This window comes from Furipterus horrens, unplaced genomic scaffold, assembly GCF_987537825.1.
Source record: "Furipterus horrens unplaced genomic scaffold, mFurHor1.1.pri manual_scaffold_11, whole genome shotgun sequence".
NCBI classification, from domain to species: domain Eukaryota; kingdom Metazoa; phylum Chordata; class Mammalia; order Chiroptera; family Furipteridae; genus Furipterus; species Furipterus horrens.
Window position 1 is genome coordinate 21,984,117 of NW_028327181.1, and position 27,745 is coordinate 22,011,861.

General features: G+C 50.8%; 1 protein-coding gene across 2 annotated transcripts in view; it reads right to left on the reverse strand.

Annotated features, from left to right (window-relative positions):
- The window catches only part of KIRREL3 (kirre like nephrin family adhesion molecule 3), a 501,922-nt gene that overhangs the window by 65,069 nt on the left and 409,108 nt on the right, over positions 1–27,745 (reverse strand). For both annotated transcript variants that reach the window (XM_090292940.1, XM_090292938.1), the window contains exons 3-4: positions 24,294–24,443; positions 19,724–19,873 (exon numbers count right to left, since the gene is read on the reverse strand). In XM_090292940.1, coding sequence (XP_090149066.1) covers positions 19,724–19,873; positions 24,294–24,443 — 300 coding nt within the window. The remainder of the gene's footprint in view (positions 1–19,723; positions 19,874–24,293; positions 24,444–27,745) is intronic.

Sequence of the window (27,745 nt, forward strand, 5' to 3'; positions counted from 1 at the left end):
CACACCTAGGACAGGCCCCCGCTGCTCAAAACCAAGTTCAATGCTTCAGCATGGCTCGAGGCAGTCTTCCCCAGAGGCCCTCTTCCCCCTGCCCTTCCTGATCCCCTCAACCATCCCAGCAGGGGCCTTTCCCTGAGAGCTTCTCTGAGCTCTCTGTGCCTCTGCTCGCTACCATGATTCATTTTTCATTCTCCAGCTACTAAAAATCCTGCCCACACCACCAAGGGAGACTTCAATAGCCACTTCCCTTGTGATGCCTTCCCGGGTTTTTCTCAGCTGAAATGACCACTTTCTATTTCGTTTGTGTATCCAGACCTGTCTTTCATTTTTGCCTTGTGTGTTTTCTCTCTCGAGGGCGCAGACAATGTTTTGCTCTTTCTGCATCTCCCCTTAGTCTCTAACACAACGCTTTTACACATAATAGCAATTTAACATAGATTCGATAAATAAAGGAGTGAGTGAATGAATGGGCAGCTTCCACGCAAAGGCCGTATTAACATATCAATGTAAATGCTTCCGGGAAGCTAATCTGTCCCTGTCTAGGTCCAAGCCTTTGAACCTGTCCCTATTACTGAATGCTGTTCTGTTGTTGGAGTAAGATTAGACAGAGCCCTGGCCAGGTGGCTCAGTTGGTTGGAGCATCATCCTGTATATCAAAAGGTTGTGGGTTCAATCCCAGGTTGGGTGCATACAGGAGGCAACGGATGTTTCTCTCTCAAGTTGGTATTTTTTTCTCTCTCTCTCTCTTTCTTTCCCCACTTCCTCTCACTAAAAAAAAAAAAAAAAATCAGAGAGATTTTGCCCAGAGGACCTTGGAATGCTGGCATCCTGTTGAAACAAGCCTTCCCAAAACCCCACGAGGCCACTGAGCACTTGAAGCGAGGCTAGTGTGACTGAGGAGCTGTATTTTTAGTTTTGTTTAGTTTTAATTAATTCAGAATTAAAATCAAATAGCCACTTGTGGCTGGTGGCTTCTGTCCTGGATGGCACAGCTCTAGATGCTCTGCTGGGAGCCCTGGGAGATCCCGCGGCCTGGCCAGCACCAAGGGGGGGGAACCAAAGCCTATTTGTGTTCAGCAAGCTTGGTCACCAGGGACTCCGGAGACTCACGTGAGTTCAGTTGAAAAGTGGAATCTAGTTGTAAGGGATTCTTGTATTTTTCAGTGCTGAGGTGGGCATCATGTTGATCTGCTAATTCTCCATTAACCAGGGAAATGACATTCCCTGACCATGTCAGGAACTAGGAGCGTAGTTGCACTCGGTTCACAGCCTACTGAGCAGATCCAGGACAGTCTGTCCTGGGTCCTGGGCATTTTCATAACAGGCAGCGAGTGGCGGAGAGCGTTTAGAACCGAGATCCGGGCTCCTCACAACAGAACAGCTGTTAACAGGGACCGAACATGCTGCCCACTCACCGGTGACAAATTCGTCCCATGCCTGAACCTCACCTACAGCTACTCTACCCGCCTGCCCTTGGCAACTCTGCAGAGTGACTGGCCGCAGCCGGACTTCTGCCAGCCTTCACCTTCCCTTCCTGTGTGAACTTCCAGTTTGGCCCAGCCCACACTGTGACGCCCTGAAGCAGGTCTGCGTCTGGCGTTGGGGGACCATGGGCAGCAGACTTCAATGCGGGTACCGTGAACACATCAAGTGGCCGAGGGGAGCGACAGTAAGTGGGGACAGGGGGCCACACGCATCTCACTGACGGGAGCAGCCATGACACAAGCGTTGCCAAGCCTGCCACTGGGCCTACTGTCGCCAGATCTTTGCAAGACAAGCCAGAAATCTGAATTTTTAATACAAAGACCTCCAGAATCTTAAATGTAGACAACAAATTAAAACAAAACAAAACAAAACAAAACAAAACAAAACTCTGAGGATACCCTAGGAGCTAACCAGACGCGTCTGTGTGTTTGATCAGGACTGCCACTTGCTCGTTGTCACTTGTGAAAACAGGTTCAATGACTCCTCTGCTCTCTGCCCTCTCTGGGGTCTCTCATTCTTTGGCAGACCCCATGCTGCCTTCGCACAGAGCAGGCATTTGACACACCTGGTTGGATCAGCACATCTGTTAGGGAAGGAGAGAGCTACAGACCCCTCAGGTGGATGCTGCCCCCAGCTCCCAGCCCCCAGCCCTGGGAAGGTGATAGGACAGCTACTCCCCCCAGTGGAGGGCAGAGAAGCAGCCCCTCGGGTGGGCCAGGTGGGCCCACCTCAGGGGGAGAGCATCCATTGAGCACTGGCTCACAGACACCTACCGCCCTCCCTCCAGAGAGGCATCTCCTGCTATGGATTTTTAAGACCAGCGGCAGCAGAATCATTCCCCTTTTTTTAACTTTTGAGGCCGTCTCTCTAGTCAATAAATACATGGGAAATAAAGGATTTGCGAGAACATAGAATGCAGTCAAAAGGTAAATTGTGGGCTTAAAAGCCCCCGAGAGACGGGCGCAGACTTGGAAATGTTTCCTAGTTTGAAGCCGGTTTCTTCTCTCAGCCCAGCTTTCAGCTCTTCGATTTGCATCTTGGAAAGGTAATCTTTAAAACTGATTTCCCTCGGTTGCATTTCCTCGGCGTAGAAACTAAACAGGCTGTTGTGTTACGGTAATAACATCAACATCTCCCCTACCTTTGCCTTAATTATTTTTCTGTCTTGCCAATGGAACCTGTTTAATCAGATTTATAGGTGGCAGGGAGGTGAGGTGGGCGGCGTGCGGCCCAGATAATGGGCCAAGCGGAGTTCTCCTCGCTGGATGTCACAGTATAAAAACATGAGCTAAAAGCTTTGCAGCACTTAAGTAATAATAATGTCAGCATTTCACCTGCCTCCCCCTTAATTATTTTTCTCTCTGACTCTTGCCACCTGAACCTGTTTAGATAAGATTGCCTCCCAGATAAAAACTGGGGGCTCTTCTTCTCTTAGGCAGATAAGCTGCTGCTTTTCTGTGTGAAAAGGCAGCTGTGAGTGGCCGAAAGACTTGCTCTCAGTTCTTCCTGGGGAGCCTGCTGATCTGGGGTGGACCGAGGACCACGGGAAAGGAGGGCGGGTGACTGGGAAGGGAGAAGCGGGAGGTAGCTGGGCACCCAAGCTGGACACAGAGGAGGGTCCTGTCTCTGCACCTGCTCTTTTTCCCAAGTGCTCCCAGGCACGGGGAGAGGGCCTCACTGGATGGGGCAGGAGTGGAGGGTCCTTATCATAGGAACCATTAGGCAAGCCCTCAAAGGGGTGGAAAATGACCTGGGATAGCCCCAGGTTTATTGCTGCTTCCCTGGGTGGCCTTGGGGGGAAGTAACCAGCCCTCTGAGCCACAGTTGCCTTAAAAACAAGGGGGTTGGTCTACATTAGTCATTCTCATACTTTGGGGAGTTTATTGATGGATTCCTTTGAGAGTGTGAAGCCTCTCCCCAGAAATATGCGTCTGCATCCAGGATGTTCTGCCTTGGTGTTGGCCTTAACTCTTGTCTTTCTCTCCTACCCACCGTCCTATCTCCGCTGCCACTGTCATGGTCTGTGCCCTGTCCCTTCTCATCTGTGTTACTGCAGGGCCTCTTATCAGGCTCCTGCCCTTGTCCTCTCCGAGGATGTCCTCCTGCCAGCAGCCAGGGCGCTCCCTCTAAAGTGTAAGTCAGATCACCTCACTCCTCTGCTTAGAGCCCGTCAGCCACGCTGTTTTCTCCCTTTGAGTAGGGATTTTGCCCCAAGATTCACAGCGAACTCCTTTACCTCCCTCTTCAAGTTTTTGTTTAAAAGCCACTCTACAGAGATAGGAATAGCACCATATCAGGGAAAAACTGAACTCATAAAATAAAAAATTTTCCCACAACGAAAACTCCAGGCCCAGATGGCTTCACTGATGAGGTCTATCAAATATTTAAAAAAGAACTAATATAAATTATTCACAAAATATTCCAGAAAGTAAAGGAGAAAGGAACACTTGCTAACTCATTTTGCAAGACTAGTATTACCATGATGAGAAAGCCAGACAAAGACATCACAAGAAAACTATAGATCATTGTTCATCATGAATATGGATAAAAACCCCAAGAGAAATTTAACAAACTGAATCTAACAACATGAAAAAAAGATTATATATACCATGACCAAATGGGATTCTCCCCAGGAAGTCAAGGCTGGTTTGACATTTAAAAATCAATTAATGTAATATACCATCTTACATAAAGAACAAAAATACTCACAATCATAGATGCAGTAAAAGCATTTCACAAAATTCCATACCATTTGTGGTAAAGACTCTCAACAAAGTAGAAACAAATGGAAGCTTCCTCAACCTGGTATAGGGCACCCATAAAAAACTTACAGCTAACGTTATACTTTATGGTGAAAGACTGAATGCTTTCCCCTAAGACTGGGAATAAAGCCAGGTGTCTGCACTCGCTACTTTTATTCAGCTCTATACTGAAAGTTCTAGACAGCCCAATAAGGAAATAAAATGCATCCAAATGGAAAATAAGACTATTACTATTCTTACATAAATGATCCTAAATGCATAAAATCTTAAGAAATTCATTAAAAAGCTATTAAAATTTAATAAATGAGTTCAACAAGGTTAAGGGTCCAAGAGCCATCTACAAAAATCATTTGTGTTTCTACATATTAGCAATGAACGACCTGAAAATGAAATTAAGAAACAATTTCATTCACAATAGCATCAAAAATGATAAAATCCTTAGGAATAAATTTAATTAAAGAAGTATAAGATAGACACTAAAAACTAAAATATGTTGCTGGGAAAAATTAAAGATCGAAATAAACAGAAAGACAGTCCATATTCATGGATTGGAAAACTCAGTGTTAAGATGGCAAGTCTCCTCAAATTGGTCTATAGCTTTAACACAATTTCTATAAAAATTCCAGCAACCATTTTGCAGAAATTAAGTTGATCCTAAAATTCATATGGAAATATAGGGGGCCTAAAATTGCTAAAACCATTATGAAAAAGAATAAAATTGGAGTACTTACTTTTCCTGAATTCAAAATGTACTCTACAGACATATAGATTAATGTATCATAATTGAGAGTCCAGATAAAAATGCTTCCATTTTTTGATCAGTTGAGTTTTGAAAAAGGTAATTCAGTGGGCAGACGAATAATGTTTTTCAACAAATGATGCTGGGGCAACTGGATAGCTGTACACAAAAATGATGAATTTAGTTTCTTACATCACATATTACCCCAAAATTAACTTAACAGGAATTATAAACTAAATGTAACAGCTACAACTATAGAACTTGTGGAGGAAAATATAGACGTAAATCTCTCTGACCTTGGGTTAGACTGAGTTCTTGGATACAATATCAAAAGCACAATCCATAAAGGGGAAAAAAAAAAAAAAGAAACAACTAAACTGGACTTGATTAAATGGAAAGCTTTTGTGCTTCAAAAGATGGCATTAAGGAAGCCTGGCTGGTGTGACTCAGTGGATTGAGTGCCGGCCTGTGAACCAAAGGGTTGCTGGTTTGATTCCCAGTCAGGGCACATGCCCAGGTCGTGGGCTAGGTTCCCAGTTGGGGGTGTGTGAGAAGCAACCATACATTGCTGTTTCTGTCCCTTTCTTTCTCCCTTCCTTCTCCTCTCTGTAAAAATAAATAAATAAAATCTTAAAAAAAAAAAGATAGCATTAAGGAGATAACGAGGCAATCCACAAACTGAGAAAAATATTTGCAAATTAAATATCTAATAAAGAACTTATATCCATAATACATGAAGAACTCTCACAACACAATAATACAAATGATCCTTTTTAAAAAAATAGGCAAAGAATTTGAATAGACACTTTACCAAAGGAAATAAAAAGTGGATAAAGTGGATAGTTATCACATCAAAAGATGCTCAATATCATTAGTCATTAGGGGAATGCAAACTAAATCCATCATGGGATGTCACTCGAAACCCATGAGAACAGCCGTAATAGACAAGGCAAGCTATGCCAACTGCTGATGAGATGGTGGGAATGGGGTAAAATGAAACAGCTGCTATGGAAAGCATGGTAATTTGGCACTTTCTTAAAAAGTTAAGCTTAAACTTTCCACATGACCTAGCTATTTTACGCCTAGAAACTTACCTATTAAAAATGAAAACAGGACTTCTGGCCAAGATGGAGGCCTAGACAGACACACTGCATCTCCTCCCTCCACAACTAAGAAGGAATACAACTACTTCAAAACTAGAGACAACCAGAAGTTCCAGAAAAGCGAGCTGCATGGAAGTCGAACAAACAAAGATATAAAGAAGAAATACTCCTACCAGACAGGTAGGAGGGTCGGATCCAGAGCAGAGAGGATTCAGTGTGGTGGTGGCAGCAGTGGCATCGGCAGCATCAGGCCAGTGGAAAGCACAGTTACATGTTTTAAAAAGTTGGGAGGGACACCTGGGGAGCGTTCCCAGCACCAGACCAGACTACGCAGCTCACGGTCCCAGCATGGGGAAAATAAAGCCTCATTGCTTCTGACTGTGCAAACCAGTGGGGGTTGGGGCAGAGGAAGAAACTGTTGGTGTCTCAGCAGAGTCTGCTTATTTAAAGGGCTCATGGTCCTAGAATATCCACAGACCCACCCACTCTGGGAACAATGGCCAGAGCAACAGCTAGAGAGGCGCCAGTCCCATACAGAAGTGGTAGAAGTTCATACAGAAGTGGGAGAAGTGCCTGGAAAAGGGGCAAGTGCTGAACAAGCGGCATTGTTCCCTCTCAGGCCCCTTCCCCCACACAGTCCCACAACATGGTGAAACAGGTTGCCCTGTACTGATGAATACCTAAGGCTCCACCCCTTAAACATAACAGGTGCAACAGCTCTACCTAAGACACAGAGGCAAACAAACACAGGAGCCTGTCAAAATGAGGAGACAGGGAAGCATGACCCAAAATGGGGAACGGATCAAGGTTCCAGTGGGAGAACCAAGTCATGAGGGAATAGCCAACCTCACAGACAAGGAGATAGCCAACCTAACAGACATAGAGTTCAAAACACTGGTGATAAAGATGCTCACAGGCTTGACAGATATGCTTGAGTATGGCAAACGCATAAGGGAAGAAGTGAAGGCTATGCTAAATGAAACGAAGGAAAATCCATACAAAACCAATGGTGAAGGAAAGGAAACCAGGGTTCAAATCAATGATTTGGAATGTAAGGAAAAAAACAAACAAACAGTCAACCAGTACAGAATGAGGAAACAAGAATTGAAAAAAAGGAGGAGAGGCTTAGGAACCTCTGGGACAACTTTAAATGTGCCAACATTCAAACTGTAGGGGTCCCAGAAGGAGAAGAGTAAAAGCAAGGAATTGAAAGCTTATGTGAGAAAATAATGCAGGAAAACTCACCAAATTTGGTGAAGGAATTAGACACACAAGTCCAGGAAGCACAGAGTCCCAAATAAGCTAGACCCAAAAAGACCACATCAAGACACATCAAACCCCACCAAGACACATTAAAATGCCAAAGGTTAAAGATAAAGAGAGAATTTTAAAAGCAGCAAGAGAAAAGCAGAGAGTTAACTACAAAGGGGTGCCTATAAGACTATCAACTACTTCTCAAAAGAAACTTTGCAGGCAAGAAGAGGCTGGCAAGAGGTATTCAAAGTGAGGAAAAGCAATGACTTACAACCAAGACTACTCTATCCAGCAAAGCTCTCATTTACAATGGAAGGGCAGATAAACTGCTTCCTAGAAAAGGTAAAGCTAAAGGAGTTTCATCATCACCAAGCCATTATTATATGAAATGTCAAAGGGACTTACTTAAGAAAAAGAAGATCAAAATTATGAACATTAAAATGACCACAAACTCACACCTATCGACAACTGAATCGAAAAAATAAAAACAAAATCCAACTAAGCAAACCAGGATAGGAACAGAATCATAGGTATGAGGATCATTTGGAGGGTTATCAGCTGGGAGCGGGGAGAGGGAGAAATAGGGAAATGATGCAGGGATTAAGAAGCATAATTGGTTGGTACAAAATAGACAGGGGGAAGTTAAGAATAATATAGGAAAGGGCGAAGCCAAAGAACTTACATGCACAACCCATGGACATGAACTAAGGGCGGTGGGATTACTGGAGGGAAGGGGGATACTGGGTAGAGGGGAGCAAAGGGAAAAAAATTGGGACTACTGTAACAACATAATTAATAAAATATACTTAAAAAAATGAAAACATATACATACACATGGGCTTGTATGTGAATGTTCATAGCAGCATTATCCGTAACAGCCCCAAACTGGAAATAATCCAGATGTCCACCATGTGATGAAGGGATGAACGGAATGTGGTCCAGCCCTATGATGGATGCTGCTTATCGATGAGGTAAATGAATGATTGACACACGGTACACCGTAGATGAGTCTCAGAAACCTTATGGTAAGTGAAAGGAGCCAGACACAAAAGGCCACATACTGTATGATCCTAGTCATAGACATGTCCGGAAAAGGCAAATCCACAGAGACAGAAAGCAGATCAGGGGTTGGCTGGGCCTGGGGTGGAAGTGGAAACTGAGGAAGGATCTTTTTAGGGTGATGAAAATGGCCTCATACTGGATAGTGGCGATGGTTGCACAACTCTGTAAATTTACTAAAAATCATTGAGTTGTACAGGTAATGGGTCATTTTAGTGGTATGTAAATTATATCTCAATAAAGCTGTTAAAAAATAAAGGGCAAGATAACGAGGTCACATCCTCTGGGAGGTCCTCCTCTGGCAGCTCAACCTGCTCTTTCTCCCAGGAAACTGTCCCTTAGCCTCTTGTTTTGCTAGCCTTCACCACCTTCTGATAAACTATAACATTTCCTTCCTGTATTTATTGTTATTGTCCAAGGGTCTAAGTTCCATGAAGGCAAGAGAGTCTAATCTGTTTTGATCACTGATATTACTTACCAGTGCCTAGTGCCTGGCACATATATAAGGGGGGGGGGACCTTAAAAAAACCCAGGATTTGTTTATAAAAAATTGTGTATTTATTCTGATATGCTTTAACTTCAGTCACCTTCAAAGTCCTCTCCATTTGGTGCAATACAGCTATCGAGACATTTCTTCCACTGCTCAAAACAGTTCTTGAACTTGTCGATTTTGACTCCTTTTAGTGCTTCTACTGTTTTTTGTTTCACCTGTTCCACATCAACAAAATGTTTCCCTTTGCAGACTCTTTTCATTCAGGGAAACAAAAAAAGTCACTCAGGGTGAGATCGGGTGAATAGGGTGGGTAGGGCTGGGGGGGAGGGTCCATGCCGTTTTTGGTCAAAAACTGCTGAACACTCAGTGTGGTGTGGGCAGGGGTGCTTGTATCATGAAATGGGCAAACGTGTTGAAAGCGTCTTCAACAAAAATTCACTGAAGCCAAACGCAGCCTCTCACAACGCCAGCTGGTGCCCTGATACAGCTGGGTTCCTAGAACACTCACCTAGCGGGGGAAGCCTGTACTACAAGGGGCCTGCCCTCCAGAAGATAATTCCTGTTTTTTTGGGGTCGCTCCTCGTATGTTGAAAAATGGATTGAATGAAGAACCCTTGATTGGCAGGTTCCTTCCAGCTCTAAAATTCTTTAATTAAGGTTAAGTTTGGGGGGGGTGTCTCTCTCCAAGGTTAGGTTTTAGTCGCTAGTAGAACTGTTGCTCAGGACAAGTTGGTATTTGGGGCTGGGACTGGAAGAGGGACAGGGGAGTCCCAGGTGATCTGTACTCAGAGCCCAGCTTTCTCTGTCCTGAGGAATCAGAGATGACAGATTTTGCCTTTCTTATGCATCTGTGTTCTTCCCTTTCTGACCTCAGTTGAACCCTCTGTAAAATGAGTTCTCTCCAGCATCCTAGTGACTGCGTGTGTCTACCTCTGTGTAGATAGAGGGGAGGTGCTTGGAGGGTGGGAGCAGCGGTGTGTTTGGGGTAAGAGCAGCACCGGCTCTTGGTGGGGGGGCTGCTGCGTGGCCACCAGCCTGCTCCCCCGTTCTTGCCCTCCACCACTGAGGCTGCATGGTGTTCCTGGCACTGGGTGATTTCTCAGCTGCTAACACCTTTCCTGACATATTTACATGTGGGAAATTCTTTCTTTCTATAAATATTTACAAACACCTTGATAGGCTTGTGAAAGTGTGACAGCATTTTGGAAGCCAGCCTTCCTGGGCTGCGGGGCTTAGCTATTTGTTTGGGGGCTGGAGGCAGCTGTGTGGGCTTCTGGGGGCCTCTTATGAGCCTCCCACTTAGGAAAACCTCCTCCACATGGACAGAATAATTTAGAGGCCCAGAGTGATGGGGAAAGCAGTGGGCAGCCTCCTGATAATGAGACCTAATGAGATGGAAAATGGATGCTGTGGATCTCTGAGCCCTGGCTCCCCGGGTGCATCTGGGGACCAGGTGCTGCTGGGAAGGGTTTTCTGAAGCTTTTGGTTCATTGCACAGGCCACCTCTCTGGCCCTGCAGTCCCTGGGACAGGGTGAGGGCTTGGACAGGGCTCTGGAGGTTCCTGGGCTGCAGAGACTTGCACTGCCGTCCATATCTGAAGGGAAGGAATCAGACAGCAGTCAGTCTGGGCAGAATTCTGGGTAAAAGGAGAGGCCCGATGTAGCTGAAAGTTAGAATCTGAGTTCAGATTCTAGCTCTCTTTCTCTCTTGATGTATGACCTCGGGCAAGTTCACGGGTCTCTTTGGGCATCAGCTTTCTCATCTATGAAAGGAGACGTGGGGTCTGTCTGGCCGAGGTGGTGAGAGGGTGCGCAAAGGCATGGGTGTGGGTTGCCCAGGCAGTTGCCAATATAGGTTCTGTCCCTGCACAGCAACAAAGTAGCTGAGCTCCGGCCAGTCCTCTCCTGAGAAAGCCACATGTCATTCCTCTGCAGGCAGCTGAGAGACCAGGTTATGGCCCCCGCAGGTGGGTGCTGCTGCCCCTACTGCTGTGGTGTCCTGTGCTGGCGTGGACAGTGGGGGTCTCCTGGAGGCCAGGCCGCTGCCCACTCTCCGGGGCCTTCTGTCTCCGGGACTGCCCTTGATCTTGGCTTCTGTGAGTCTGCCTTGGGTTTTGTGACTTCGCCTTTCGACTCCCTCCTAAAGTGACACCCCTCCACACCCCGTTGGCTGCTGAGGAAAGGCTTCCATTTAGTATCGTTCTCCTTTCTCATTTCATGCTGTAATGGAGATTCATTGCTAGTTTTAAATCCATAATTTGCCATGAAACGCTGCTCTCGGGCCCGGGCTGAGGTCAGGACAGAGAAGAAGCATGCTATTTTTATCCTTAGCAGTGTCCCAGTCTAGCCGGGTCTCTTGGGCTTCCCCAGGGCTGGCCTCAGTCTGCCAGCAAGTGTCCCGGGTGTGATGCGCATCATTCCCAGGGGCTGGAGCCAGGAGAGGGGCAGCGTATCCCAGTGGGGCTGGGTGGCCCTGGCCTTCCTTAGAGATGGCCGTAACTCTTCCCTCTGCTTCATTTCTCATTAGGGGGATTCAATAGAGAGGCAGGGCCTCATGTTGGGGATCTCACGCTCCACCTAACTCCAGCCTCTTCTGGGCCTGACCGGGGGGACAGTCAATGCTTTTGTTCAGTCAGCAAGATTGCCATTTCCCATCAGCGACCGATTCCCCTGAGTGTTCTTATGTCTCTCTACTGCAGGGCACTGGTGACTGGGCCAAGTTCTGCATGTGCAAGTGTGTGGATGTGTGTGTGTGTGCACCAGGGCTTTGACCTTGGGGTGAGGCATGTATGAATAAGACTGATGCATGAACTAGAAGCCTTCTAAGGGCCAGTGGGCAGGGGGATTCCTGGCTGGGGACCTGCAGCCACTCCACCCCCCCAGGTGGGCCCTTGCCTGTGTTTTGTAGCTGCTCAGGGACATTGGAAGCCATGCCCGGCTTGAGGTGGTAGAGCGAGTGCAGGCTCCTGAAGGCGGCTCTACAAAGTGACCCGAATTGCCCAGGCTCCTGGGAGCGGCTGGTTCCATGTCCAATGGCTAACGCCAGAGGGTCAAGGCCCTGACTTGGGCAAATGTCCGTGGTTTGAGCTCCTGCCCCCTGTGCTAGCAGCCTCTCCCAGGGCCACGCTTGGTTAAAGCAGAGACGGACATACCCTTGCTCTCAGGAGCAAGGGAATGAAGACTCAGGGAACAAGGACCCTCATGCCCGACCTCAAACCATGATCAAATGAGGGAGAATCATGGTCAAACTGTGGAGTGGATCTGTGCGTCCCCTTTCCAACTGATTTACAAGGGAGACAGTGGGTCCTGGGAGGCCAAGCATCTTTAGCTCACATCTCATGGCCGGTCAGTGGGGGCACTGGAGCAAGAATGTGCATCTCCCTACTCCCTGTCCTGAAGGAGCGGCAGTGCCCAGGGAGCAGGGAGTCACACCTCAGCATTGCAGGGCTGCCCTGGAGAGTCTGAGTTGTTCAGAGGTGGGGAGGGGGATTCTGGGGGGTTCGGCAAACTGGTAGGGACCAGGAGCAAGAGGTGGAGCACATTGTGTGTGCAGCAGAACCTCCTGTGTGGCCATGTTGATAGCAGGAGATGCTGTCAGGGGCAGGGGAGAGGCTGGCCTGGGGGGGGGCACTGTTTGAGGTGCTGCCTCCAGCTTCAAGCAGGGAGCACTGCCCCCGAGGCAGTGCCGGGCATTGTATCGGGCCACTCCTGCAAGGCCACCTAATGAGACCCGTTAGCTCTCCCCTCGGTGCGAGAGCCTGCTCCCACCGACCACGACAAGGCCAGGTGGGGCCGTGCGGGGATGCGTGTGCTTTGCATCAGGCCCCTCCCCTGCTTGGAGAGGACCCCGCCTGCCCCTGCCATCCATGTTCTGGCTGAGAGAGGACACGCCAAGTTTGCCTCTGGCCCTGATGGGCCCCAGCCTCCCTGGAGGTGCCTCAGCCCGTGCCTTCTCACCCCATTTCCCACCATGATGGGTGGGCCCTGAGCTACGGGAGGGGACTCTCCTGACTGCTCACTGAGGCTGAGATGAAGCACAGGGTGAAGCGGTGGGGGCAGCAGTGAGGCCGTTCCTTTCCACGGCAGCCTGGCACGTTGGCAGGACAGGAAGGCTGGGGGCGGGGGGATGACCCTAGCATGGGAGGGCCCAGAGGGATACAGCCCCGAAGTCAGCGCACCAGGATCCCACGGCTGCTGAGCCTTCTGCTCTCATGCTCTGTCTCATCCCCCCGCTGCATCAGCGACCACCATGGGCGGCCTCCCAGGGGACATGGCCCTGAACCCACGGAGTGGACCTTAGAGCCCAGGTCCCCTACCCCCAGGGACTGTTAGTCAGCTTAAGGTCACTCAGTGACCTAAGCCGTGCTCCCCTTGTAGCTTGTAGGTGAGCACAGATTCAAACTAGGGGGCAAAGAGGGGGGTGCAAGGGCCAAAGAGAGGGGAGGAGGGGAAGCAGCTCTGGACCAGGGGACCCCAGAGGTGTAACAGGAGGAGGTGGGGAGGAGAAGGCAGCAGGGGTGCAGGACATAGGAGCTCAGGTGGGGCTCCCGTCTGAAACTTGGGGAGATGAGGAGGCTTTGTTTGTTCTCATCTCCTGTCTCTGGCTTGTTGGCTGCCCTATTAGGGTGACTGCAGGGTAATGAATGTGGCAGGAAACGGGCCCACAGCACAGATGAGACACAGCACCCAAGACCAGGCCGGGGCCCAGGCGGAACATGCCTAATGAGGAGATAAGGAAATTAATTCTGCTTGTCCTCCCCCAAGCTCAGGTGAGTGGGAGGGGAAGCCTGTCCTCCCGCGTGGGCGCTGGGTGGAACAGCTTGCCTAGAATGGGGAGCCTGGTCCCCTGGGGGGAGGGCTTGTGGGTAGGGTCTCCTCACTGCAGGGGTCAGAGTGGCACTGACATCAGGTGCGGTGATGACAGTCAGCTGTGGTGTGCCTGCTGTGTGACTGCTTTACGCATGTCATTTCACCACATGCTCTCTATCGCCCTAAGAGGACCAGTTATTGCGACCATTCCCCCTTTTACATGAGGAAACACAGTGGCTGCATAATGCGCCTAAGGCCCCACCATTGAGAAATTGACACAGCTAGGCTTCAAGGGTAGGCAATCTGGCTTCCAGAGCCAAGGCCCTTAACTGTGAAGGCAGGCCACCTCTCCGAACATGACACAACCCACAACAGAGCTCTCATGTGCATCCGGGGCTTACTCTCTAACAGGCACTGCTCCCGTGGTAAGGCTCAATGTAAACACCCATAGTTTGCCCCAAACCCTTTTACTACAGGGATAAGAGAAACATTTACTGAGCACCTAGAAGGCGTTCACAGGCTGTGCTGGGCGTGACGGATGCATGATGCTTCCCTGAGAGACCCAGTGGGGAAGCTAGACATGGGAACAGTTACTTTCAATGTAATTGGGTTGAGTGTTGTGATGGAAGTGCATATGGAAGGCTAAGGGGGCACAGAGGGAGACAGTCAGGGAGGGCTTCCTGGAGGAGGGTGATGTCTAAGATGAATCCTGACAGGCGAGTAGGAGTTTGACAAGGGAAGAAGGGTAGGAATGGCATTCTAGGCAGAAACGCGCAGTAACAAGGGCACAGAAGTGTGGGGAGTGGAGGGAGCTGTGAGCTGGTTGTCCTCAGAGCAAGGTGGTGGCAGGACTGGGGCTGGAGAGAAGGCAGAGGGCAGGCCTCAGAGGGAGCCTGGGCTTTGTTCCATGGAGGTGCTTCTCAGCCCTGAAGAGTCACTCAGATGGTTGGTCCCCATGCACAGGGCGACACGGCACGGTTTCTCGCCACCAGCTTCTAGAAAAACCGTTTTGGGAGCCAGGGCTTTTGGGTTCTGTGTCAGCTCTGCCTTTCCTTGCTGCATGGCCTGAGTCCTTCACTGTCATTCTTGGACCCACCGCCCCCGAGGTGAGGGGCTCGGCGATGGGGGGTGCTGCCAACGCCCGGCGCTCAGGCGAGCTCTGCCTGCGGTTCCCCTGGCGGAGGAGCTACAGAGGGCGCTCGAGGTTTTGGAAAAGGCTCAAGGTAACCGCACGTATGGGCCTTATCTGTTTCCCCTGCTCAGTATTCCGGCTTGGCATCCGTTTAAAGACGCCCTCTTTATTTGAACTGACTTGGTCTTCATGTTAAATAATTCATGTTGGTTTAGGAAGCTTTGTTTCTGATGGGAGCTACAAGACAGCAGAGTTAATATTAGAACGGGCCGGGAGGAAGAGGGGAGGGGAAGGAAGGCTGGGAAAACACCTTTTTAAATAATTAATCTGACATCCACCACCCTTCCCCGCCTATTTCTAGTCCCCCTTACCCTGCTCTCCCTTCTCTTTCTCGCAGTGTTTATTCCAGCTGACATCCGACATAACTACATAGTTGACTTGTTTAATCTGTTTGTTATTTATGACTGTTTCCCTGCTAGAACACATGCACCGTCAGGACAGGGGCTGGTTTTCTCTTCTGTTTACGGATGAACCTCAAGCACCTAGGTCAGTGCTTGGCACATAATACACGCTCAGTAAATATTTGTTGATCACGTCCTCCTGCTCTGAGTCGCTCAACTTGCTTCCCAAGCTTCCAGGCACTTAGAGAGATCAAGCGCAATACCCCCTTTCAGCTCTGGCCCCGGCACGTTGAGATATTTTCGACCTTGGTGTTTCTGCAGGTGGAGGAAGGGGCAGTCTGCATGTGTGTGTGCGTGTGCATGTGTGTATGTGTGTGCATGTGTTAGTTTGATGATCACAACAGTTCTAGAAGGTTGGTATTTTTATTACCCCTATTTTATAGATTAAGAACCAGAAACTTCATTCATTCATTCATACATTCATTCACTCATTTATTAAAAACCCTAAAATATTATTGAGTACTAAGTGCTGTTTAAAGAGAATTGAACTAGAGGCCCAGTGCCAGCCCTGAGGACCTGCCCAAGGTCACACAGTGACTGATCTGCATAAAGGTATTCCAGGGCTCTGCCTCCTGTCCCCCAGCTCTGCACAGGTGCACGGTCAACTCAGCTATGTCTCTATGGACATGGCCCAGGATGGGTGGAGGCTGGATGCAGAGGCAGACTCTAGACAATTGCAGAAGCCCAGAGCTGGACAGGATCTGAGAATCCCCATCTCCATCCTCACTCGAGACAGTTCCCTTCTTTGCCTCTGTCACCACATAAATCCCAGGTCCAACGCAGGTCAGAGCATTTTCCTAGAATAGCTGCTGTGACATTTGGAAGTCATGGGTTGACATTTGGAAGCCATGGGTTGACATTTGGAAGTCACAGGTTATTGTGGAAATCATGGATTTTGGGAGCTGGACAGTTCTTAGAGGTCACCTTATTTGTCACCACCTTCATTGTACAGACGCGGCAACTGAGACCCCAAGGGGCTGAGTAACAGGGCCAAGGTCACACAGCTGGTTGGTTAATGGTGGGACCAGGACTGCTGCTCTTTCCACGATAGCATGATTTTCAGATGTTCTGGGGGTGGAAAGATGCATGTCTTGACCGGGCTTGAGTCAGGGCACGGTCCCTGGCTGGCTGGGTCACAGAGGGAATGCAGCCTGACTGTTAACCAGGTCTGGGCTCCCCAGTCTTTGCTCAGCTCAGCCTCCCGAGCTCAGCGCCTGCCCCTTCTTCCCACCCTGGCTCCCTTGCTCCCTCTCTCCTTCTGCCTCCTGGGGTGGCAAATGCTCAGCCCAAGGTTGCTCCTTGCCTGATTGCATCTGAGAGCTGGGAACACAAGGCTAATTAATATGTCTGTGACTCCAGGCTTGGCTGCTGGGCCCGAGTATCCCTGTGCCTTCCCTGGAGCCCGGGAGGCTCTGCGATCTGGCCCTCTGGCTCCTCCAAGTGGTGCCGGCAGATGCATATTTTCACAATGCACATCTGTTGGCGATAGAGTCTCTCCTATTTGCCCTCCTCACTTGGTGCTTTGATGGAAGACCCCCAGGGGTCTCCCTCTGTCCCAGCCAAAGTGTGTGCTTCGCAGTTTTGCCAGAATACCATCTGATTCGGCTCTCACATCTTCTGCAGGTTCTAATCAGGCTCTTACTTTATTTAATTAAAAATCGATCTCAGGCAAATACAGACTAAATTAGGAAGCTCTTTCATTCCTGGAACACAGGAAAGGCAGCCGTGTCCTCCCCCCACTGCCCCCACTTGGGGAACTGGCTGGGATATGTTCCCAGGCTGAGATGTCACGGCAGAGCAGATGGGGTCTTGGCTGGGAAGCTGGCTGGGCAGGGCAGACACCCCTCTCCCTCTGCTGGAGCAGCTGCTCTGCCTGTCCACCACTGAGCACAGACCAGGACTCCCTTCCCAGAAGGCTGGGTGAGCTTCTGCCTGCAGGGCCTGCCTCCAGGGTAGTAGGTGGGGCTGCCTATGGGAGAGAAAGTCAGCCAGGCTGGGTCCCTGAGGCAGAACCCTGCAGGACCAGCTCAGAAGTGGGGGTCTGGGGTGGCTCTGGGGAGCTGGGGAGGGCTGCAGGGAGAGCCGGGAGTTAGTGTATTTAGGAACAGTTGTTTCTGTGGCGTCTGCATGGAAGGTCCCTGCTCTGGCCCCCTTTCTGGCTCTCAGGGGTCTTACCCAGGCCATCCTGCTGGGGCCCCTTAGAAACTCCCCCTTCTGCTTCTTCAACTGCACCCCATATGTGAATAAAACATCTTCCCTCCACACACCCAGCTCTGTGCCCAGAGGCAGTGCCAGGCCATGCCATGGAGAGGGAGAAGGGGGAGTGAATGCCATTTTGATGTGACCCAAGAAAAAGTCAAGTCTGTCTGGATCAGATCCGAGGCCCTGCTTGCAGAAGCCTGGCTCTTACCAGCCAGACAGAGGACATCCTGTGGCCTTTAGGAACATGGGCATCAGACAGAGAGCTTTGGCTCACGGTTGGGAAACCTGGGATCTGTTCTGAATGTAATGAAGCTGTGTGACTTCCTGTAAGTGCCTTTGCCTCTGCATCCTGATTTCCTTATGTGTCAAACATTTGGAGTAATCTGAACTTTGTTATCCAGCTGCGACAGAAGGAAGGAATCTGTAAATCACTGGGCAGGACTGGGTGGAACTCTGATACCGGGACAACCACATCAGAAGAAGAGGCACTTCCATCTATTCTAGCACGAGTGGGCAACACCCAGCTTCTGCTCCCTTCAGCATTCTTTGGTCCCCTCCTTTGGCAAGAAAGGAATCAGAAGGCACAGCCCCCTGAGGATGGGGCTGAATAACCTCTGAAGATGGAGATCCTGCAGCTTCACTTAGCAAACCTATTTGGGCATTTTGCGAGCCTCAAACACCAGGCAATATGTTTGGCATGAAATCCTCCTTTGCTCTTCCTTCAACCCCTGTACCTCTTCCCATTCTCGTCCCCATCAGAAGAGATGGAAATGGCGGCTCACCCTTTCTTGTCCCGTGTTGCTCTCCTGAAGGCCTGCTTCCTGACCACATAAGCCCAGCCTATTCACCTTGCCAGCCGGGCCGCTTTTCTCCTCCCTGTCATTGCAGGCCAGAGGGGACACAAAGGCTGCGGGAGGCTCTGGGGTTGGCCCACGTTCCTCCTCCCGTCTCAGGCAGCCAGGCCCTGAGCCCGGTAAGTGGTCCTCCGGGGCCTGTCTGCTGCTGTGCTGGGCTAATCTGCCCGTGTGCTGCCCGTGTAGATCTGAAGATAACCTGACACACGCATCGTAAATATTTCATCGCGGGGCGGCCACACGCCTTATCTGCTAGGCGAGGGGCCAGCACCCCAGCTGCTGACCCTGCTGTCAAAGCTTCTCAGCCTCTGCTAGGAGGAGAGCAGGACTGGGCTCCGCTCTCTGGCTGCCTGGCAGAGACGCCCTAGGGCAGCAGGCAGTGGGCTGGTGTGCAGAGCGCCCACCAGGAGACCCTGGCCCAGGCCCTTTGTACCTCAGAGCCTTCGTTTCTCATCTGGGCCAACAATTCCGCCCCCCAGACTTGCGTCAAAACAGCCGAGGACGTGTGAGTGAAAGTGTTTGGGAGTTGCTGTCAGGAGCTACACACATGGAGCTGTTATTACTTATGTGCAAGGCTCTGTTCCCAGGGGCCCTGAGTCCTCAATGACATCCCGCTAGAGGAAGGAGGGGACAGGCTGGGGCAAGTTAAGAGGTAGTGAGCTTGTTCCCTGTCTTCCAGCAGGTCTGCCCCAGTGAGGGAGGACGTCCCGGGGACACTGGGTTCCTGGGAAGCCGAGCTCAAGAGAGACCAAGAGCAGAGGCATGAATGGAAATAGGAGCCTGACATGAGTTGTCCCAGGCATGGCGTAGGCAGCCCAGGGTTCCGAGGGGCAGGGAAGGGAGGAAGGGACAAGGGATAGGGGCAGCAGTGGTCCCTACAGATGCTGAAATCACAGGGACAAGCAAGCTGGGGACTCTGACAGGGAGAGTGGCTACATGGGGCTTTGTTAGCACCCTGAGGGAGGTCCACCCAGAAAGAAGTGATTCAAAGAGATGTCACCTTCTCTGTCTCTCCATCACCCAGCACAGGGCTGGACAGATGATGCTGAAGAACTTTTTTCTGATTGAATAAATGAGCATCCATCCAGGAGCCCTTATTTGCTCCCTGAGCTGGAGTCAAACATATGGGGTGGACAAGGTCATAGGTAAGGTGACATTGGCCTCCGGATGTCCAAGGCAGGAACCTTCACTTTTCCCCTGTTGGGGGGGAGGGGGTTTTGACATGGTGGGACCAGTGGCCAAGCCCTGTGGGACAATGCTTGGAGCTTTGCCCACTGGGAGCCCCCTGCATCAGGCCAGAAGGAACCTTCTGGAACTGAGCCTGCGGTGTCCCCCATAGCATCCTTGCCCCACACGTGGACAGTTCTTACCCAGGACGGTGAGGCGTGCAGGGCGGGACCGGATGGCAGCCTGGATGGCCTGACACTCATACACAGCGTCATCTTGCAGCTCTGCCCGCAGGATCTTCAGGTGATGCTCTCCTGACAGGTGGTTCCCTACCACCAGGTACTGTGGGTAACCTGTGGGGACAGCAGGCCGATCAAGGGGGCTGGCCCAGGGGAGGAGTGACATTCTTGATGAACAGGACAGCGACACACAACCAAGCAGGGGCTGGACGGTCTTAGGGGCTGGCAGAGCAGGCCACTGCTCCAGGCCTGGACCTCAGCATGAGGAGCCCAGAAATGAGAGTTCCCCAGGGTGTCGGAGCAGAGTGTGTGTATATGGGGACTGTCGGTTTTAAGTTTAGGAACGCTGGGGAAGCTGTCGTTAGAGGAGAGGAGAGAATGGAGAAGGGACAGACACAACAGCTTGTTACTCCCAAAAGCCGTGCGCTCAGCAGCCTGGTTTGCCAAGTAGACATGCATTTTGATAAGGACACACAGGGTGAGTCAGAGAGACCCAGGCTGAGATCCACACACAGACAGGAGAGAGAGAGAGAGAGAGAGAGAGAGAGGGAGAGAAGGAATACAACAGGAATATAGTTGTGAAAGGATTAAGAGTAACTTTGGGGAAAAGCTTTGTTTCAGGATGGACAATCTAGGCCCACCCTACCAGTGCCCAGGAACCTTGGGTAACTTTGAACCCTTTTCTCATCACTCCTCCTACGCACCCCCAAACCCCAGGGTCTGATTAAGCACTTAGAAGGACACTTAGGGATTTGGGGCCCCTTGTACCACTGGAGATGAATAATAGATAAATAAAAGCCTGAGCATGATACATCGTTCATCAGCTTCCCTGCTGCTGTGCAGGGTTGAATGTGAGTGCCAACAGAAGTCATCGCTGACCAGGGTGGGCAGATCCTCCCTCTCCTGGGTCTTGGGGCCTCAGCCCCCTTAGTTTTCCTCAGCAGGATCTGTTTCCACCCATCCCTTTGCCTGAGGGCTGCCCTTCCCCGCACCTGTCCCGCACAGGGTACTGCCTCCCTGTCCCCGGTCCCTTTTGCTCCTCAGAGGCCTATCCACCCTTGGGCATCCCCAAAGTGCTCCTTTTTCCAAAGGGCCTTCAGCAGGACAGTGCGACTTCTCAGAAAGGTGCCATAGGAGGGGGGATTGAGCACATGTGGCCTCTAAAAGAGAAGACCAGAGCTTAAGCAAGTGAGAGACATAAACAGACAGACAGGGACATGTAATAGCTCTCTCTCACTTCAACGTCTCTCAGTGTTGGCTGGATGTGATTTTGTACCTCCCAAGGACAGCATTAGCATTAATGGGCAGAATTATCATGAGGAAAAACTTTTCAAATATTGTTAACAAATCGAGGTGTCGAACAAGGATCTGGGCTGCCAGGAGTGGTAGTGAGGTCTCCATCACTGGCTGTATTCAAGAAGAAGTTGTATGATCATCTGTCAGGGACACTGAAGAGATTCTACTGATGAAAAATATTGGAGCTCTAAGACTCTTTCAATCTCCATAAGATAAGGGTCTTCCAAAGGTGCAGCAGGGCTCCCTGGGGGGTGGGCTATACAGGGCCACTCATTCCTGGTCCCTGAAGGTAGCTGTCATTCTCTACCAGTTTTCCCAGTATGTTTTGTGGGTGCTCCTTGTGTGGCAGAGTTCTTTAGGTTCATGGCTTCATGGATGGCATCATCCCCAACATGCAATCAAATGACCTGCCCTTCACAGCTGTTCAGGCTCACAGGGCAACCAGCTGTGCACCCCGAGAGCACCACCTCCCGCCTCCCCTCCTGCCCGCCGTGCCTGCCCTCTGCTGGGCCTGGGTTCTAGCCCACTCTTCTCCCTGGTGTTCTTGCCCTCACTGCAGCTGGCTGACCACTCCAGCCCCTTCAATCCAGCCTTTGGGTCCCGCTACCCAGTGAGGAGTTCCCGCCTCCCTGCAGGCATCTTGGTTGGAGCTGGTGTTTTTGTTGTCTTGCAAGCAAGCGATCAGCCACGATTTTGCTCTCAGGAGCTGCTGAGAACATCAGTGATGGGTTTTTTTGCATTTGCTTAATTAGGCGACAGAGCCGTGATGCCCTCCCAAGGACCGGCAGCATCTTCAGAAAACATCCGTTCAGAAGCGCAGGTTCTGAGCAAGTCCTCACTCCTTCCACAGCATCATTAATCTTGCTTGCTATTCTCAGGGGAGGAAAAATTTCTGGGAGTCTGGGTTCTACAGTCAGATTGCCTGGGTTCAAATAATTGTCAGCTCTATCACTTCCTATGTGTGTTGTCTTGGGGTGGTTACTTTTATTTTGTGCTTCTGCTATCAATCAAGTGGAACAAAACTAGTATCTCATAGAGTTCTGGTAAAGATTAGACAGGATAATCTATGTAAGGTGCCTGGTGCCTAGTAGATAGTCTGCAAATATTGGTTTAAGTGAAAGTGACCAAGAGCTAGGCAACAATGAGGTCCCCGTCTTTCTAAGTGAGAGCAGACCCGGCATCTGTGCCTTTTGGGGGTTAGAATCCAGGGTCCCAGGCACTGGGCTTTGATATACGTTTGAATCAATTTCTTTCTCAGCTGTGACTTTGTTTACATGTCACATGAGGGGGAAAATCCTTCTTTTTCTCCCTGTGGATCACTGTAGGTTTATGAGAGAATGCCTGAGCTTCTTAGAAGAAAAATGTTCTATCAATAAGAGGGAGTATCTTTATAAATCACTTTCTTTGACTGTTTCTTTTCTGGCCGTGGTGACCAGAAAGACCGTGAGGTCTTTGTGTAGGGTACCTTTCCTGGTAGACCGAATGCAGGCTAAGCAGGTGGAAGTCCCACAGGACTGAGCCTCAGTCTCCCCACAGGAAAATAGTGTGGTATTAAGTGTTCTGCAAAATACTCGCTGAATGGAATTGAGATCTATTACTCTCGGTTTTTCATCAATATTTATTGGGCATGTAAATGTCTGTCATTATTCTCATGAGGCCATTTCGGGACCAGGTGATCACATACAGAGGAGTCCCCTCATCAGGAGTTGGGGTTCATTGACTCTGTAAGGAGGCGGCTGACCTTCCTTGTATAAATGGAGTCAAGGTGCAGAGGAAGCAGACCCCCGTTCTTCAGAACCCAGCACCCTCCATCTCTTAGCAGGCCCCGATCCTGGGTCCCAGAAAGCCTTTCACAGACACAGATGCAGAGGCCCAATGATCTGTGCAATGATGACCAGCCTATGGACCCTCCATGGTCAACTGGGGCTTCCTCTTGTCCACCGATTCAACAACACCACGGTTCCTGACGGAAGGCTAAGAACCGCGGACTGGGGTCCCCGAGGACCTCCTGAACTAGCAATAGTGTGGGGCCAGGCTCAGATACATGCAGAGCATGAGCGATTCTAGTCTGGGAAGGTCATATCCTTCCCCCAGTTTCTCCAGGGTACAGGAGTCCAGAGTCCCTGAGCGTGGCTGGTTCCCATAATACTTAAATTTTATGGCAGCTTCATATATTTGGGAGATAGTATTGCGTATTTCATCTGTGCTCCATTGGGCCGCAGCACTCACAGCCTGTGATGCTATTGACCATTGCTGTAATTTTTCGGTATACATTTTTGGCGAGACATAACTCACATTTTAAAATATTAATTCCCCCACCATCATGTTGCAGAGTGCGCTTCGATTTTTACTCTCCTGTAACTGTGCACTGCGAGAGGGGCCAAGCTGCTTCTCAATCGAATACACATTTTTCTCTCCTCCTCTGCCCTCAGCCATTTCCCGATTGCAAGGATGCTCAGATCCCTTGTCCTGAATTTAACAGTTTATGCTAAAGCCTAGCACACAGTTACAGGCCTCCCGTCCCCAGGAGAGAAGAAGAATGGTGGATGGGGAGTGACCAGGAGGGTGGGTCCATTCTCTTTTCTCCCAGAGGAGAGGGTGGATTGGGAAGACGTGTCTATGGGCTTAAGGGTTGATGTTCACAATAGTCACCAGACAGCCGGGCAGGGTGCCGACCAGGGAGCTCACGGCTAGTCATCAGCAGCCTCAGGAGCCCACCCGTAGTGCCTCTATGATGAATACCAGTCTGGGTGGGCTGGACAAGGTTTGTATTTTATTTCAAACACTTTTTTCCCCTTTCCTTCCTGTCACACAGTGACCCCTAAACTCACCAGGTTTCTTTCTGAGTTTCTAGTCTACTTGGGTCCCCTTGATGAATGGAACCTCGGAAGAACCAGGCTGTGAGGAATGTGTTTTGAATGAAGGAATAAGAACACGTTACCTCTGGAAATCCCACTTGACATGGATTGTGTTTGATTTTAGGACAAACGGCCCAGGGCAATGTTTTGTTAGGTTTGGGACTGATCCCCAGAATCAAGGGGTTAGTGGTAGCTGAGTATCAGCTGTCTGAGGGCTGTTCAAAGTCCTGGACCTGGGCTTGCCGTGCCTGACTCTCCTGGGGGACCCGCACAGACTGCTGGAGGCGGGGTTCCCTGGGAGGGTGGGTGGGTAGGGATGGCAGGGATGGGTTCCTCGCCTTTCTGGGCAGGGGGTAGGGGGGAAGGTCTGGGGTACTCACTTGAGAGGTCCCTGCCCACACCCAGAGCCAAGCCGTCTTTGATCCACAGAACGAAGCCATCGTATTCCGGGATGGCACAAAGCAGTGTCACCGGCTGCCCTGACACCACGGCCTGGTCCTGGGGCTGCTGGCTGAAGGAGTACACTTGACCTAGGAGGGAGACAAGCACAGCAGTCACTTACTGCAGGAAGCAGAGCCTGGAGGGCTTCTCCCCCAGTGAGGGCAGCAGAGCCTGGGCTGGCCCAGGGGACAAGGCCCGCCCCCACCCTGGTGCACCCCCTTCCTGACTGGGGCCGAGCGGCAGCTTCCTCACTGCCCCCAGCTGGACCCTGGCTTTCAGGAGCTGAACCCCACTGTGGCCTCATCCCTCCCTGACCTACCTACACTCAGACTGAGGCCCAGCCATGCACCCACCAAACAGGCCACACCCACCATGCGCTGCACTTGGGACATGGCTTTTTTCCCTTTCTTTTAAAAAATTCTCATCCAGGGACATGCCCAGTGAGAGAGGGCAAGGGAGGAAGAGAGAGAAACATTGATGTGAGAGAGAAACATCAATCAGTTGCCACCTGTATGTGCCCAACTGGGGATTGAACCCACAACCCAGGTATGTGCCCTGACTGGGAATCAAACCCATAACCCTCTGGTCCATGGGACAATGCTCCAACGAACTGAGCCACTGGGCCGGGGGGGGGGGGGGCATGCTCTCTCCTTTCCATTTGGCTAACTCCTACATCATACCACTTGCTGGCAGGACAGAGACCCCCCAACTGGCAGCATTCTGTGTGGGGAGTGCTTTAAGAAGACAGCAGGTGTGGTGAGTGGTGGGCTTTGGTTAAGCCTGAGGGTCCTGGAAACTGTGCTGCTGTTGGAGTGGCTCCAGGCCTAGCTCAGCAGGGTGAGTGGTGGTAGCTACAGCGTGGCGTAGGGGGTGGCCCGGGGGGCAGCTCTTACCTCCACATACCCTCCCTGTCCCTTTCTTTTCTGCAGCAGACACTACCCCAGCCTCACCATCACTGGAGAGAAAGTCATGACTGTGACCCCATGTCCTCTCCCCTCCCATATATACCTCAAAGTGAGATGGCACTGAGCCAGTTCATGTTTTATTAAACAATGCAACTGCAGTTCTAAGATTTCAAATGTTAGCGGGTTAAAATTTTTGTCCTCATACCAAGCTGGGAGGGAGGTACTATTGTTATTCCCATTTTCCAGATGAGGCATAGGAGGTGAAAGAGTCGCTGGGTCTGCGGTTGTTGCCTGCTTACCAGGGGCTGGATGGACCTCACCGTGAGTGGTTGCAGCCCCCACGAGGACCTTACCGGCCCCATTTCACAGGGGGCTTAGGGACCGGAGCCTCGGATGCTCACTGAACCGGCCAGGGTGCATTTTGGCGTAGAGCTAGGGCTGTGAACACAGGACTGTTGGGCTCCAAAGACTATGTCCTCATCTACGGAGCTACACTACGTGCAGATCGCCATGCCTCGTCCTGGAGGGGTTGCTGAAGACGGGGGTGCTGTGCCCTTGTCCCCGGGAGGCCACGCTGAATGGGCAACACGGCAATGACATTTACCGAGCTCCCGCCCACAGTGCCACGACGCTTCACGTCCCCTTCCTGCTGTTATCTACTTAATTACATTTCAGGGCAGAACTATCCCCATGTTACAAGGTGGAAGCCAGGATCAGAGAGGCAAGGCAACCTGCCAAGGGCACGCAGCTAATGAGAGGCAGAACAGGGGTTTGACCTGGGGCCCACTGACTTCTGAGCCTCTTTTCTTGCCCAAGGCCTGCTCTGCAGATTCAAACATAAAACCCAGGAAAACTGGACCAGGTGGGCAGGCTGCTGCCGCAGCCTCTCCATCCCCATCGGGAAGAGGCAGGATGGCCCCAAAGTTCCTAGAGACCGGCTGTTGCTCATCTTGGGGACACAAAGTCCGAGGCTCAGACCACAGATAGGGCTGAGGTCTCTGCCGCTGGCCCTAAGACGGGAGTGACTGGGCTGTAGCTCCAAGAGCAGCAGTGCGGTGGCCGGAGGTGTAGCTGGGCCCACCAGAGGAGAGACAGGGTCCATGTGCGAGTCTGCGGGGGGCGGGCAGGTGGCTGAGCCTGCAACCTGAGATCTTGGCTGGGCCTCTGGGAAGTCTCCTTAACATCCCATTGTGGGAGGAGCACTTTTTATTCTGATCTGAGCTTTACAAATTAGATTTCACAGGACATTTTAATCAGCTATGTGTGGTGGGTTTTTTTTTTTTTCCTTTTTGCCTCTTTAGGTTCTCTGTTGTAATTAGACTGTTTCTGGCACCAGAACAACAGAGAGAAGGAGGGAAGAGATGAGAGAAAGGAGCTGGGGCAGGGGCATGGAGGTGAGGGGTGAGGGGTGAGGTGAGGCCAGCAGGAGAAACAGGGGCAGGAGGCGCAGGGGGCCGGGAAGGGACGCGCCTGAGAGTGGGGAAGCGTGGAGTGGGAGTGGACAGGAAGCGAACACTCCTCTCTGAGCCTCCTCTCTGTGCTCTCACTACGATTTCTCAGCCCATTCTTTTATCCCCCAGTCTTTCCCGCGAGGACTATGTCAAGACAACCCCAATGGCCGCTGAAGAGTGTGTTATCAGAATGATCACATTATTGGCAGGAAGCTGAGGGGGTTCTACTGAGAAAGCCCTAAACACAATGGCGCCCAAAACCTCAGAAACGTCATGAATGAGGACCCCTGAAGTGCTCCCCCAAACCCCGATCCTGCTTTCTCTTGGGGCTGCTATGCATAACCTGGGAGCTGGGCGTAGGAAGCATCCAGAGGTGAGTAAGAGGAGGTACCCTAATGTGTGTGTGTAGGGGGGTGCCCTAAGGGAGGAGAAGCTGTCACCATGGAAACCAGGCTCTGGAGGAAGGTGTGGGCTGGGGGATTGCCTCTTATATGCCTCCTGACCAGGGACCAAACCTGCAACCGAGGTATGTGCCCTGACCAAGAATTGAACCTGTGACCTATTGGTTTATGGGAGGACGCTCCAACCAAATGAGCCACACTGGCCAGGGCTCATGTTCGCTTTTTATTTTAAAGATTTTAATTTATTTTCAGAGGGGAAGGGAGGGAGAAGGAGAGGGAGAGAAACATTGATCAGCTGCCTCTTCCATGTGCCCGGGCTGCGGATTGAACCCACAACCCAGGCCTGTGCCCTGACCAAACCGGTGACCTTTCCCTTTGTGGGACAACGCCCGACCCACTGAGCCACACCCGTCAGGGCCTCCTGCTTTATTTTTAATCTGTTCCATCGCCAAGCCTGGCCCAGACTTCTTCCACAACATCTCCCAGACCCACCCTTTCCTCCCCATTCCTACTGTACAACCCAAAGTCCAGGCCCTCATCATCTCAACCTGGGTTCTTAAAACAGACTGTGAATGCTTTCAGCTACTGCCCTGGATGTTCCTTTCAAAGCTGTCACTTTCCTCAGGTTTCCCCC